This window comes from Vanacampus margaritifer, chromosome 9 (genome assembly GCF_051991255.1).
Source record: "Vanacampus margaritifer isolate UIUO_Vmar chromosome 9, RoL_Vmar_1.0, whole genome shotgun sequence".
Taxonomy (NCBI): Eukaryota; Metazoa; Chordata; class Actinopteri; order Syngnathiformes; family Syngnathidae; genus Vanacampus; species Vanacampus margaritifer.
Window position 1 is genome coordinate 4,609,584 of NC_135440.1, and position 13,322 is coordinate 4,622,905.

Sequence of the window (13,322 nt, forward strand, 5' to 3'; positions counted from 1 at the left end):
CCCAGTTTTTCTTTTTGTAGGTCTCATCTCCCAAAAAGATGCCTAAATATTTAAAACCCCCAATTTTCCATTCCAGTTCGCCCGGCAATTTCAGCTTGTCCTTCAGCCCCTCTCCCACCATGAGAGCCTCGCTCTTCCCCCAGTTCACCCGCGAAGATGAAATAAAACCAAACTCTGTCACAACTTTTTTTAAAATGTCAATGTCCTCTTGTGACTTAGTTAAAACCACTACATCATCAGCATAGGCAGATAATTTGAAAGACATGCAACACTGGGGGATGTGTACACCGTTTAAAGTTTCCCTTAACTTGTGGAGCAGAGGCTCTATGGACAGAGAATAAAGCATCCCAGAGAGAGAGCAGCCCTGCCTCACTCCCCTCCGGACGTCGAACGGGGCACTCAGACCACCATTTATTTTAAGAACGCTCTCAATGTCACAATAAAACACCCGGATCATGGCTATAAAAACAGGGCTGAAACCAAAGGCTCCCATGGTTTGCCACAGGTACTGATGTTCAACCCTATCAAAAGCCTTTTCCTGGTCTATAGAAATGAGGCCAGTCCCAATATCCGAGGAATTGCAGAGTTCCAAATAATCCTGAATTAGATTTATATTATCGCTGATGAGCCTGCCCGGCACACAATAGGTCTGATCAGGGTGGATGATGGACGACATCACCCCTCGCAGCCTAAGGGCCAGCGCTTTGGACAAGATCTTGTAATCCGAGCACAGCAAGGACACAGGCCTCCAGTTCTTAATGTCCTGCAGGTCTCCCTTCTTTGGTAGCAGGGTGATGATGGCCCTCCTGCAGCTCAACGGGAGCTTCCCATTTTTGATGCTGTCGTTCATCACGGCAAGCAAGTCTGGTCCGACAATCGGCCAGAAGGACTTGTAAAAGTCCACCGAAAGGCCATCAATGCCAGGAGCCCTGCCACACTGCAGGCTCCCCAGGGCAGCTTCCAGCTGCTCGAGCTTCACCGGTGCCGCCAACTGAGGGGTTTGCTCCTGGCTCACCTGAGGGAGACCGCTTAAAAAATTGCTGTGTGCCTCTGGATTACTTGACCACTCATTCCTATAAAGGTCTCTGTAGAAACCGGCAGCATATTTCCTGATCCCAGAAGAATCTGAGACTTCGGAACGGCTACCCGTGCGTAAGCAATGAATGATCTTCCTTTGTCCATTTTTCTTCTCAAGCCCAAAGAAAAACTGAGAGGGGGCATCCATCTGCGAGATGTTCATAAAACGCGACCTGACCAGCGCCTTTAGCGTTCGCTATGCTCTTTCTGAGCCGATAAATTTCTTGGTCGGTGAGCACTTCCCCAAGCCTTCGAGAAAGACGCTTTGCGGACTTAATAAAAAGCCTGAGATCGGAAAAATGCTCGGATATGGCGGTTTGCCGTACCCCTTTTGTATCTTCAAGAAACCTCTTTATCATTTCAACAGAGTAGGGTACATCGTTGTCATCCTGTGTAAAATCACATTCACTTTCAGTCGTTTTTCTATTTTTAACCATACCTTTCACCAGAACATTAAGTTTTCTCTTTTGTGACACTTTCAGTAATGTGTCATCATCAGACATTCCCTCATCACCCACATCAGCCATGTTTTCATTCACAACAACATTCTCACACGGTCGTAAAATGATGACGTTTGCTCCCTTTTTTTCTTTTATCAATCCCTCTATTACGTTATCGGTTTGCTCCTGTCAACTCCACCGCGGCCCCACCCACCACCAGCACCGCATCAACCGAACACGGCAACCCCGCCGTCGCCGTCACCGGGGCGACCGGAGCCGACGGACCGGCCAACACCGGAGCCTCCGGCGCCGCCGAATCCGCGGGTGGGGGGGCGCTCCTGTCCGGAGCGGACGCCTTCCGCTGCGGACAGGAGCGAACTAAGTGCCCCTCCGCACCGCACCCAAAACACTTCATGTGTTCGGTTGAAACAAACACCATATACGGAAAATTTTCAACTTTAAACGTGCATGTCAAGTTCAGCTCGCCCGTCGTGTCTTTAAGCACCATGTGCACCTGTCTCCGGTGACACACAACATGCTTCAGCTGCGGTGACTTGCAGCCCAAAGACACCATTTTTATTGGTGAAACGAGTTGTCCAAATCTCGACAGCTCTTTAGCGAGCACCTCGTTTTTAATGAACGGTGGAGCATTCGAGATCGTTACCTTCCTTGCAGGGCTCACGAGTGGGAGAACAGGTGTAAAGGTGTCGCCAATCACTACACCGCTCTCAACCACCTGGCCCACCTTGTTAGTGTCATCAAGGAAGATAACGATCGCTCCATTCATTCGGGACGCAGATTTAATACTGCTATATCCCACCACCTTCCCCACGGCCATTCCTGCCTCCTCCACCGAGCAGCCCACTGCCGGCAACAGCTTAACTGCGTGCCGGCGAGTGAGACGCTCGAACTCGGCAGCGGGCGTTTCCGCCACCGGCATGTTGCCTACCACCGAAAAACAAAACACCGACACTAACCACTAAGTTTTGCACAAAAAAAACACTGCAAGATAAGGAAGAAAACTATTATACATAAATATCAAAAAGAGGTGAAAAAAACACCAAAAAACGCTCAAAAAGTTTTCGCACTTCTCCCTCTCTCTAACCCTCCCACTCCTCACAGAAGAAGAAGAAGAAGTAGAAGAAGAACAAGAAGACGAGGGACCTCACAGCGGTCGCTGCTTGGGCCCTAATAAGCCACACTAACCTTGGAAAAAGATTTTCAGTGAAAAGAGCTGAAATTTGATTGGAAGGACTTTCTTCATCTTTTGTCTCTGCTGCCTTCTCCCCATTTCTTCTTTTGGTCTCTTCTATCTTCTTTGCATTTACGTCGTAATCACCCTCGTGGACGAACAAAATCAGACTCAGTTCTGACAGGATCCTCAACACAAACGCAGACCACTCAACTAAAAACCAATAAACAAACAAACAGAATGTAAAAGAAGACATTTAAAACACTGACATGACAAACTGTATGTCCTTTCTCCACATAAACAGTTTTGATTGTACAGTGACAATAATATATGATTTTAATTAATGTAATATTTGAAAGCAAAATACAATAATGATACCAAAATGCAAAACTCCTCAGGACATCAAAGAGTTAATTAAGACCACTGAATATTAAACCACATTATGCATGCTACACCATGCATATATTTGCACACCATAACACCAAGTAGGTTATAATTAGACAATAATTGCAAATTGGGGGAAATCTGACCAACAGACGATAACACAGTGGAATTCATGAGCAAAAGACTTGTATGTTATTTTTTTTGGTCTGATATTTTGCTGTTTGGAGGGGCTTAACTCCCTGCAAGATGTTGCACTTGACTTGTTATAAGAGAGCGAGCTGTTCAGAAAAGAAAAAAACAAAACAAATCATTTACCGTTTCTGCTGAAAACCAGTGTTGTCAGAGGACGCATGATAGAACTGGCAACCTTTGGGAGGCACAAAATCACATCTGAGTGTGGGGGATGTCCTTGACTATGACATTCAGTTTACAACAAAAAATTCAAGTTCTGCTATCAAGGATCCATATTAAAAAGGTTACACACTGTCAACAAGGGACATACCATCATGACATCTACCAAAGCTTAAACATTGGTCATGGTTATAACCTACAATCTTAATAGTTAAATGCACATAAAGTTATTCTGGATACAAAGGAATAAAATGGGAGAAGAGTCGGACTGTGCTTATTGGGATTTTTCCCTGTCAGCTTGACAATGCACTGGCAAATGTGTTCAATAAATGTTCAATGTGGATCAGATACCAATCCAACATAGTTTGTTATGACAGCTCCTGACCCAGTATAAACATGCAGAAACAATAACCTGTTGTATTAGCAATTATCATTTGTAAGGAACGGACATTTTCCAAATTTTTGATTATGATTTTTTTAATTCATCGGTGAATGTAATTAAAAATACAACTTGAAGTCATGAATAAATAAAGACATCTTAACCCTCTTTTTGTTTATTTGTCATGTGGGTAAATGACTGTCACTTTGAGGTTTATCTCCTGCAGGTTTGTTGTAACATCCTCTGCTATTGGTAATTTACTTTAAATGTGTACTTACAATAATAAGATTTGTCTAAAATGAGGCTTCCAAGACCAAAATAGTGTTGCAATAGAGCTCAAGAAAAATGAAAAAAAAAGGAATAAAAAGAAAAGTGGCACAATCTGTAGACATGAAAAGCAGTAAATGTCCTTGGAGTCTAATAAAACTTTATGTGAGTTGGCTGGTAGTAATTAAAACGTCTTCCTGCGCTATTGACCATCACCATCTTTGCCTCTCTATTATTCTTCATCTCATTTCTCTCCCTCAATCCTGTCTGCTTCCTGCAGCTCTTCACTTCCATTTGTCAATAGTCATTAAACGCAATCTGATTATCCCATCACATGCACATGTACACGCAAACACACACAGAAAAGCACACACATTTCTAATGAATGCCAGTGGGTTCGATAGATGGTGTCTTGTCTAATTGCAGCTCTGTCTTCTGAGCATCAACAGACAAGTTTATCGGACAGAAAGACAAACAGTGAAACTAATACCCGGATAAGTTTGCCTGCTAAGTCCCATCAGGGGCTATGCTTATTTATAGACAATACTATGTCATAAATAAAATGTCACTCATACAAATAACTGAGTCCCTACTATAAAAGTTACAAGGCTGTATTAGTGTCATGAATACTCACAACGGTCCGATATAGACTAATGAGAACATGGTGTTGGCTCAGGACCTCCACAATGGATAGGATGGTCCTAATCCACTCATCACACATTGTTGGACCTAGCAGAACAAATAAAATATCAGTCATCTCAAGCCGTTGCCGTTTTCTATTTGTTAAGTTCCAGTGACAGGAGATACACACACCTGTACTGTAACTACTGTACACACCTGAGTTTAGTTAAAATACCGGTACCTATTATATCTTTCACGGGTTTCATCACATTAGATGCTCCAATCAGTAGTCCGAAATTAATATCTTATTTTTTGTACATTTACAGATTGATGTTTGTGTCGTAAACCAATTAATAAAAAAAAGAAGAAGGTACACAGTCACACTTTATTCTGACTTTGTAGGTTTTATTTCAAGCAGTAAACTTTCTATGTGTGTAGCAATGTCCTTACTGAAAATATTTTGATGTCTAAGTTCATTTGAAGGGAATATGCAATAAAATTAATCATTTCATACTTGAGTTAAAGACAAATCGGAACCACTGGCTTCAACTAAATGCACTTTTGATGATTGAGGGAATGCTGGAAGCACACACCCGCATATATTTTTGTGATTTTTGTGATTTTAAATCTCCACAATTTTTTTGCCGTGAAACAGCTCCTACATAATACAATTTACTTGCTTCAAAAATGCACGCCTTTCGGGGTATTTATCGTCTGATTCCACATTACTTACAGTATTTGCACAATTTAAGGTTTTAAATATCAACTTTTCCCTATTCATTTTCAATGGGACTGACATTGATTTTTTCCCCCACTTTCCACGCTCACTTCCATACATACAACCTCTCATCATTACCAGCTGTCTGATATTGCTCGATGGCGCAGTTGGTAAATTGTCTTGTCCAGTAACCAGGAGTTGGCAGGTTCAAATGCCACCTCCGACTGTACATTGCAAATATATCTATGCTAAGGGACATGTATACCAACTGACTATCATTGATCCACTTTTACATCTAAATGAATGAAGGGCACCCCATGCCTCGGTGAGTGATTTATTCATTTATTTTTTGCATTTTTCCATTTGATATTATTAGTTCCCCTTTTCCATATAAATGAATGGAGGGTACTTACAGATATAACACTTTTCCATATAAATTTCAACTTGCTTCAAAAATTCATGCCTCCCGAGTTCAAGTGTTCTTTTTATTCATTTATCTTTCAAATACAATACTTTGTAATTTTCACATAATTTGTCTTTCAATTTACTTCATAAGCATTCAGCTCATCTATTAGCATGCAACTTTCAGCATTGCCACGCAATTTCTGCAGAAATTGCACTTAGTCTAGTTCAAAGATAGAACTTTGTGTGTACTCTTTAATACAGTTCAAAAAATGCCCAAGCCATCAAAAACTTCGTTCCATCCATCCATCACTTTAAATTTTGCATGTCCCTCATTAGGGTCAAGAAACTCTTGACTGCGAGGCATACATGCTAACCTCTATCCCACCATGCTGCCCCAATAACTTTGAATTCATATATTTGCATTGTCTTCCTTTAACATTTTCAGTATGTAGAGTTTATTATTTTAATTTCAGTGCCCATTGTTTCGAGGGAACAATATTTCATTCTTGAATGTACAGGAGGACAAGAGATAATACACATTGAAAAAGGTTGAAAAGTAAAAGAGGGTAATGGAAAGTGAATGCAAAGTAAACTCTGCACTAACATACTATTATGTAAAATACGATATGACTTTGAAAGTAAATAGATTACATGTGATTTATTAACTTACCCATCTTACTGACCAAAATGGTTTGATATGACTCAATGTGGGTGATACTGTTCTGTGAAGCAAAGAGATGAAGGAATATATTATATATACAATACACTATATTATATTTACAGTTATAAAAAAAATAACATTTAGAGAATTAAGTTCATTATCATAATAGTGAATAGTATATTCATTAATATAACTCAGTTTCTACCTTTTAGGCTGTATTTTTAAATAAAAATTGCATCTGCCTTGCAGACATGAAAACAATTATCAAAACATGATACACACGTACCAGCAATGAGCCAATCTGCGTCAGAAACTTCTCTGTTACGATTTGTGATCTGAAGGTCTGTGATGGGGCAGATGGCAAAAAAAGTTGAGAAAAATTTGGTCAAAGGTGAATACATAGCAAAAGGTGACAAACAGAAAGATACATGCACCATGCTAAAACGTAGATAACTGTTTTTGCATTTTCGGAATATCGAAAATATTGAATTGGACAACTGGAATAAATACTTAGGAGAAGTAAGCACTGACTAATCAAGTATAGAATGAATTACACTGCCTTTGGTCCTTGTTACCTGTGATGAAAGAAGTGCTAGCAGTACAGATGTAGCAGGCAGAGTGTGTTTAAGTTGTTTGCTCTGAAATAGGGATGGGTGTCTCCTTCCAATGATGCCTTTCAAAGCACTCAAAATGTCCTCTGGCAGAGGAAACAAATTAAAGTGTTTAATGTTTGTTAGGATCCTAGAAATATATTGGATTTGAATATTTTACCACAGCAAGGAAAACGCATGACATGATTAATAAAATATTTCAGTTTGTGTGTGTGTGTAGGGTGTGCTTGTACCCAGAAGAAGTGGTGCAGTACTCCTCAGATAAACAGATAATAAGTCCAGACACTGAGACAGGTATTCTGATTGGCTAAGGTGCTCTCTAAGGGGTGTGGCTTTACGTAGGTCTCTCTCCAGGTACATCACAAGTCTGTCAAACACACAGTGATTATAAGCAAAAAGTAGGGTGATGATATTGAAAATTAACTAATGTACATGAATGTAAATATTTTAATTGCTGCACTATTTTAACAGTTCAGATCAAATTGGGAGTACATGGTGAATATAACAATAGAATTAACTAGCATTGCTACACGGGCTGCGGGAAAAAAAATGCATATCTCAAGAAGAGTGGCAATGAAAAAACAGACAGGCCTTTAGGTAGAACAGACCTTATTAATCTGCATTGACAGCAATCAATAATATTCTATTCACAAATTCAGGGCAGAGCAACAAGGTTAATACAAACAGACACGCATGCAGTCGCACACATGTACACACACACGAACACACACAAACACACGTGAACACATACAGTGCAGAAACATGCAAATATATTTTGAAAAGCCATATTCATATCTAAACATTGATTTTGGACAGAGATAGTCAGTGGTGCAGGGTGAGGGGATGCTTACTAGAGCGGTATCGTGTCAAACATTTGTAGGAAATAGACCAGCCATTCGGGTACTCAACTCAACTCCACTACTCAAAGCACAAAGTGCTATAATACACCCCCCAGTTTCATTAAGACCACGATCCGTCCCTTCCACTTTTGCCACATAAGGCATGGGCATGTTTTGTTGTACATTTATAAGGCGCAGAAGCGCAGGGAGCACTCAACTCTTGCGTGACAGTGATTTAAGCTCTAAATTTCAACCTTCAACATCCAGTGATTTTTATTAGCTGTTCCCCAACCCTCCCCCTCAAACCCCACCATCAACGAATCACTTCATGTCATCCATAACCCGCCTGCCACCCGCTGACAAATATTTTCCGGGCCGAATGTTGTTCCCAGCACTTGTTGTAGAATAAATTGTAATTGCATATGCATTACAGTAGGTGGCAATGGCGTTATCGCTGTCATCGAGTGTGCAAAGAGTATTAGCTACTTTGCAGAGGCGTGCTTAGAGCGATTTAATGGACAATTGATTGATGATTATTTATTTAAAACTAAATGAGAAGCTAAATAATGCTTTATGGCTTAAAGTTGTTGAGTCTAATGGTCAACTGTTCCTCAAATGTTTTGTTATTGAGGCAAGATTGCTCTGTTCTGCCATCATTTCAAACAATTTTACTTAAAAATATATATATTTTAATGATCTGTTTTAACTGACTAGGCTTTAAGTTTTAATAAAAACAATTACTACACTTAACTATATACTATAATTAAGTATTGTGTTAGTGCATATAAAGTCCTTAAAATAATATTTGTATGAAATTCATGTTGCAAATAGGCTTATAGTGTAAAGCTTCATTGTTAAATACACTTTAATTTTGCATCATGAATCATTTCGAACTTCATGGCATTTCAATTCTACTTGGGGAAATTCACATTTAAATTGCAATACTCCCTGTTTTCCGACTTTAATTGGAATTTAGGGGTTATTCTCAATTCAAGTCAGAATTTTGCCTAGCCCTGGTGGAAATAGCTACATCTTTGTTTGTATTTTAACCAATAGCTCTTTTTTTTCTTTTTTTTTTTTTTACAGCGTGTGGTTTGGGGCTTGGGTGAGGCCTAAGAAGAAACAGGTAGGAGGGCAGTGCTTGTTTTAGGTGTGAATGAAAAAACAAAACAGAAATAAGGGTGTGAATGAAAAAAAAAATCAGTTTTATTTAAAACAACCAATGTAAGTAGACTATCACATCCTATGCCAGTTGTCAAGATGCGGCAGTTCTGTTATGTTGAGTATAGTCGCAAATTCACAATAATAAAAGATCGAGAATCCATACAAATACAAAATCCCATATGCGCTCTTGCCAGGAGTTTGCAGTTTTACAGTATAGTAAATGTTATGGATCATCTGTATTTTGTTGCAGAAATCACAGAAAATTAACAAGTTATGCTTGTAACACTGATTGCTCCAAATTGTAAAAGAAAAACGAAAAAAAAGAAGTCATAGGTCAAATTACTCAAACGGCATGAAAACAAGCAAATATAGTTGCTGGGTAATTGTGATTTGTTGTGATTAGCGTTCCCTCACAGTTCAATTTTGTTTATATATGGTCGCTATACTGCCGAGGGGTTTAGTTTTCCCTCTGCTTTACAAAATGTTTCAATTTGGCACCAAGTGGAGACTCGGGAGGAGGGCTTTCCCAACTCCGGGCACACATTAGATCGGCTCGGGGAAAGCAAGACCCAAAGTGGGGTAGTCTTGCTTGGTGCCATATTATAGCATATTTCTGCAACATATGTATTAACTGTTGATTGACAATTTGTCCAGTATTTCACATTATTTCTTGCAGCTACTAGCTACCTTCTTCATCACTGCACGAGCTGCTAATCACAGTTTCTGTCAGGCCGGCTGTCGACGTCACTGGCTCAACCCAGGGCCGTAGCTAGTTATTTGGGGGCCCAATTAAAGACAACCAGCCCACCCTCCAGTTCAATTTTGACAAAAGGTGAGTTACAGTATGTAATCTAAGCCCTTTAGTCCTTACCCAAAAATATTTAAAAAGAATTTTTATCATCAACTAAAAAGTGTAAATTTGGAAGGGAAAAAATTTATAAATTTCTGTTTTAACTAAACTCCATCTTGAGGATTATAATTTAATAAGTGAACCATCTCAACACTTTGATAAACATTTAATATAGTTCACCATTTCACGTTATTTTATACTTTCTATACTTGTATTTCACACCTTGGTGTTGAAAAGCATCTCTAGCTGCGTTTCCATTACAGTTTTTCAAAAAAATACAGGCGATATTGTACTATTTCAATAAAGTACAATTTTTACTTGTCGGTGTTTCCATTGAAGAGCGTTTCCCTTCTGAGGCGAAATTCTCGTAATGTCCTGTCTCGCGGGATCTAGCAGTTCTGTAGGAGGTGCTCATGATGTTTACAGAAGACGCTCATTCCCCTCATCTGGCGGGTTCGGGCATTTGGTGTTGTGTGTGTGTGCATTTCTCATGCAACGATATGGAACATATCATGGCATATTGGCTCTATAGCTGAATCGCTTTGTGCTTAAAAAGACTTGTTATCCCCTCGGGAGGCAGCTCCGACACGAAAGCGAGTGGCTCCGTACTTCCTACTTCCTTTCCTCCGTGACAGGGCGTGGGTCTCATGACTACAGGGAATGCACAAGTGCTTCCATTACACTTTTGCAAAATACCTCTATTTCCACACGTCTCAAAAACCACCTCATGAGAGCGTAAAAACCTTTTTGCGATATTTGAGTTTTTTCAAAAATCACGTTTCCATTACCAGCTTGCTTTTGCGCAACTTGCTTTTTGCGCAAAGCTGAGGGTAAATGGAAACTCACCTACTCATGTCTTTTTCCACTTCATACTTTTCATTTTATAAAGTAACAGATATTGAAGCCATTATTTATTAATGATTTTGATTATAGCACAATGATTATGTTACAGTATGCAGGGTTCTGCATTTACATAATACGGCAAAGCCTGCCCCCATATGTTCTTGTCCTAAATTTCACAATATGGACATTCAGACATTAGCTGCTTTTCCACATACACAATATCACCATTTCGCTCAAATATTGTTCACAAACCAGTCTAAATCTTCTCCTTTGCCGAGATAATCCATACCTGTTCACAGGTGTGCCATATCAAGATACTGAGTAGACATCATGATTAGAGCACAGGTGTGCCTTAGACTGCCCACAATAAAAGGACATGTGGACATTCTGGCTATTTTTGCTCTCTATTTTTGTCTATACAGCAGCACCGTCTGATAGATGCAGTTTTGTTACATTTTCTGCTGCCCTCCACGCAATAAAACAAAACTGCACATTTCAGAGTGGCCTTTTATTGTGGGCAGTCTAAGGCACATCTGTGCACTAATCATGGTGTCTAATCAGCATCTTGATATGTTACACCTTTGAGGTGGGGTGGATTATCTCGGCAAAGGAGAAGTGCTCACAAGGAAGGAAGGAAGGAAATGTTCCTTCCATCTGAATTAAAAAGGGGTGAATTTACCAGATATGCTCCTCATCCATGCTACAGTCATTAGAAAAATAATAGCAGTTGACTCATTCTATGTATCTCTCTGACTTTGTATAAGCTTATTGGACTGTATGCCTTTTCTAACTACTGCGAAAAGCCAAACTTGCCACCTCTCTGACAGTCATTGTGGGAGTGCTCACACCAAACTGACTGGCTCGCAGTGTGTGTGCATGTGTGCTTGACTGCAAGTTTTGAAAGCCATCGCAGTCAACTCCCAGAGGCAATCTTTACACTTCCTCACCGATGCTTGTGCAAGTTTATCTAACATAGACGAAATCACGCAAACGCACACCCAATTTTTCACGCCACTGTGGAGCTAATTAAACACAACGTGCCCGGGTGAAGGCAGGACTGAGGAAACAATGTGTGTGTGTGTGTGTGTGTGTGTGTGTGTGTGTGTGTGTGTGTGTGTGTGTGTGTGTGTGTGTGCAGCTTAGTCTCACTGCGTACTCGGAGGGAGAGAGACAGGCAGGTCAACTCTGACAGCTATAAGACAGAGTAAGAAAGTAAGAAAGACGCGTGAGGAAATAAAGATAAAATGTATGTGTGTGTCTGTGTGTGATTTTAATAACCTAAAATGTCTTAAGTGCCCATTCTGATATAAAATGCAACATCTGATGTGGTAATAGCTAAAAATAGTTATATGTAGATATGTAGTAGTATTTTCCACTATACTGTATTTTTAGGCACTTAGGGCAAATGAAGATTTACTTAATACATTTACGAAGATGCTGTTTGGAAACATGTTATTACATTTCTAACATATGAGGGAATGCTTCAGCGGTCCCGCAATAACGGTTTCATATGTACCAATGGATGAAATAGTGAGCTTGCTGCATTCTGATATTCACTCATACAGGCTGTACAGCATTGGATACACTTGAAGGATTCCAATACAGGAGCTGTATTCAAAATACTGCAATCCCAATATTTAAAAAATAACAATGTCAATAATAATGGTGCTTGGTGGTTGTGGTCAGTATATTAAATAGATGAAATACAATTACAATTTTCATGTAACTCTTAACTTGTCCCATCAGAGGTTGTCACAAAAAGTCATTCATGTTCAGTCATTTTTTGGCATCGTTTTTCTACGTCAGGCATACTTCCGAATGCAAGCAAACCATTTTTGGGAGGTTATTAACTTATTCAATCCCAGCCATTTTCACTGAAGCAACCCCCTTCACTCCCGGCTGTTTTACTGGATTTTGACAGATTTTGCAAGGACCACAGAATAGTTATATTGCTATAAAAACATGGAACCTACCAAAAGAAAAATTTAGTCTCTTCTTTCATCAGGAAAAAAAAGTACATTTGTATCTGTTTCCGTTTTTCAGCAATTAGGAATATAGCTAAGTTTCATCATTATTCACATTCCTGTTGAAAACACTGGCAAAAAGAGCTTGTTGCAACATGGGCAAGGCTGATCTCTTATACTCTTCTGCCACCTGCTGGCCATTTTTTTGTAATAACTACCATTGCTTTAAGCCACCTCTTCATGTCAGAAGCTGCATCAAAGCCTTCTGTATGCTCTAGAACACTGGTTCTCAACCCCAGTCCTCAAGTACCCCTATCCAGACTGTTTACCATGTCTCCCAATGCCAACACAGCTGAGGAGAGTTTGTTGGTTAGCTAATCGTTTGAAACGTTGGCTGTGGGAGACATGGAAAACAGGCTGGATTGGGGTACTCGAGGACCGCGGTTGAGAAGCACTGCTCTTGGATAAAAAAATAAAATAAAATAAAATGTATAAATATGTTTTTGGGACCATGACAATATTTCAAATAGAACGTTTTTATACGTTTTTGGGAGAA

The 13,322-nt window shown here is 39.7% G+C and overlaps 1 protein-coding gene across 13 annotated transcripts in view; it reads right to left on the minus strand.

The window, feature by feature from the left end:
• Positions 1-13,322, minus strand: part of LOC144057691 (serine/threonine-protein kinase ULK4-like) — a 119,010-nt gene that overhangs the window by 42,460 nt on the left and 63,228 nt on the right. For 9 of the 13 annotated variants that reach the window (XM_077575527.1, XM_077575536.1, XM_077575535.1 and 6 more), the window contains 7 exons: positions 7,340-7,473; positions 7,071-7,192; positions 6,782-6,838; positions 6,505-6,556; positions 4,725-4,819; positions 3,409-3,460; positions 2,724-2,922 (listed from right to left, as the gene is read on the minus strand). In XM_077575527.1, coding sequence (XP_077431653.1) covers positions 2,724-2,922; positions 3,409-3,460; positions 4,725-4,819; positions 6,505-6,556; positions 6,782-6,838; positions 7,071-7,192; positions 7,340-7,473 — 711 coding nt within the window. Of the gene's footprint in view, positions 1-2,723; positions 2,923-3,408; positions 3,461-4,724; positions 4,820-6,504; positions 6,557-6,781; positions 6,839-7,070; positions 7,193-7,339; positions 7,474-13,322 lie in introns of those variants that run through there. The other 4 variants (XM_077575538.1, XM_077575539.1, XM_077575541.1 and 1 more) reach the window with 2 other exon arrangements.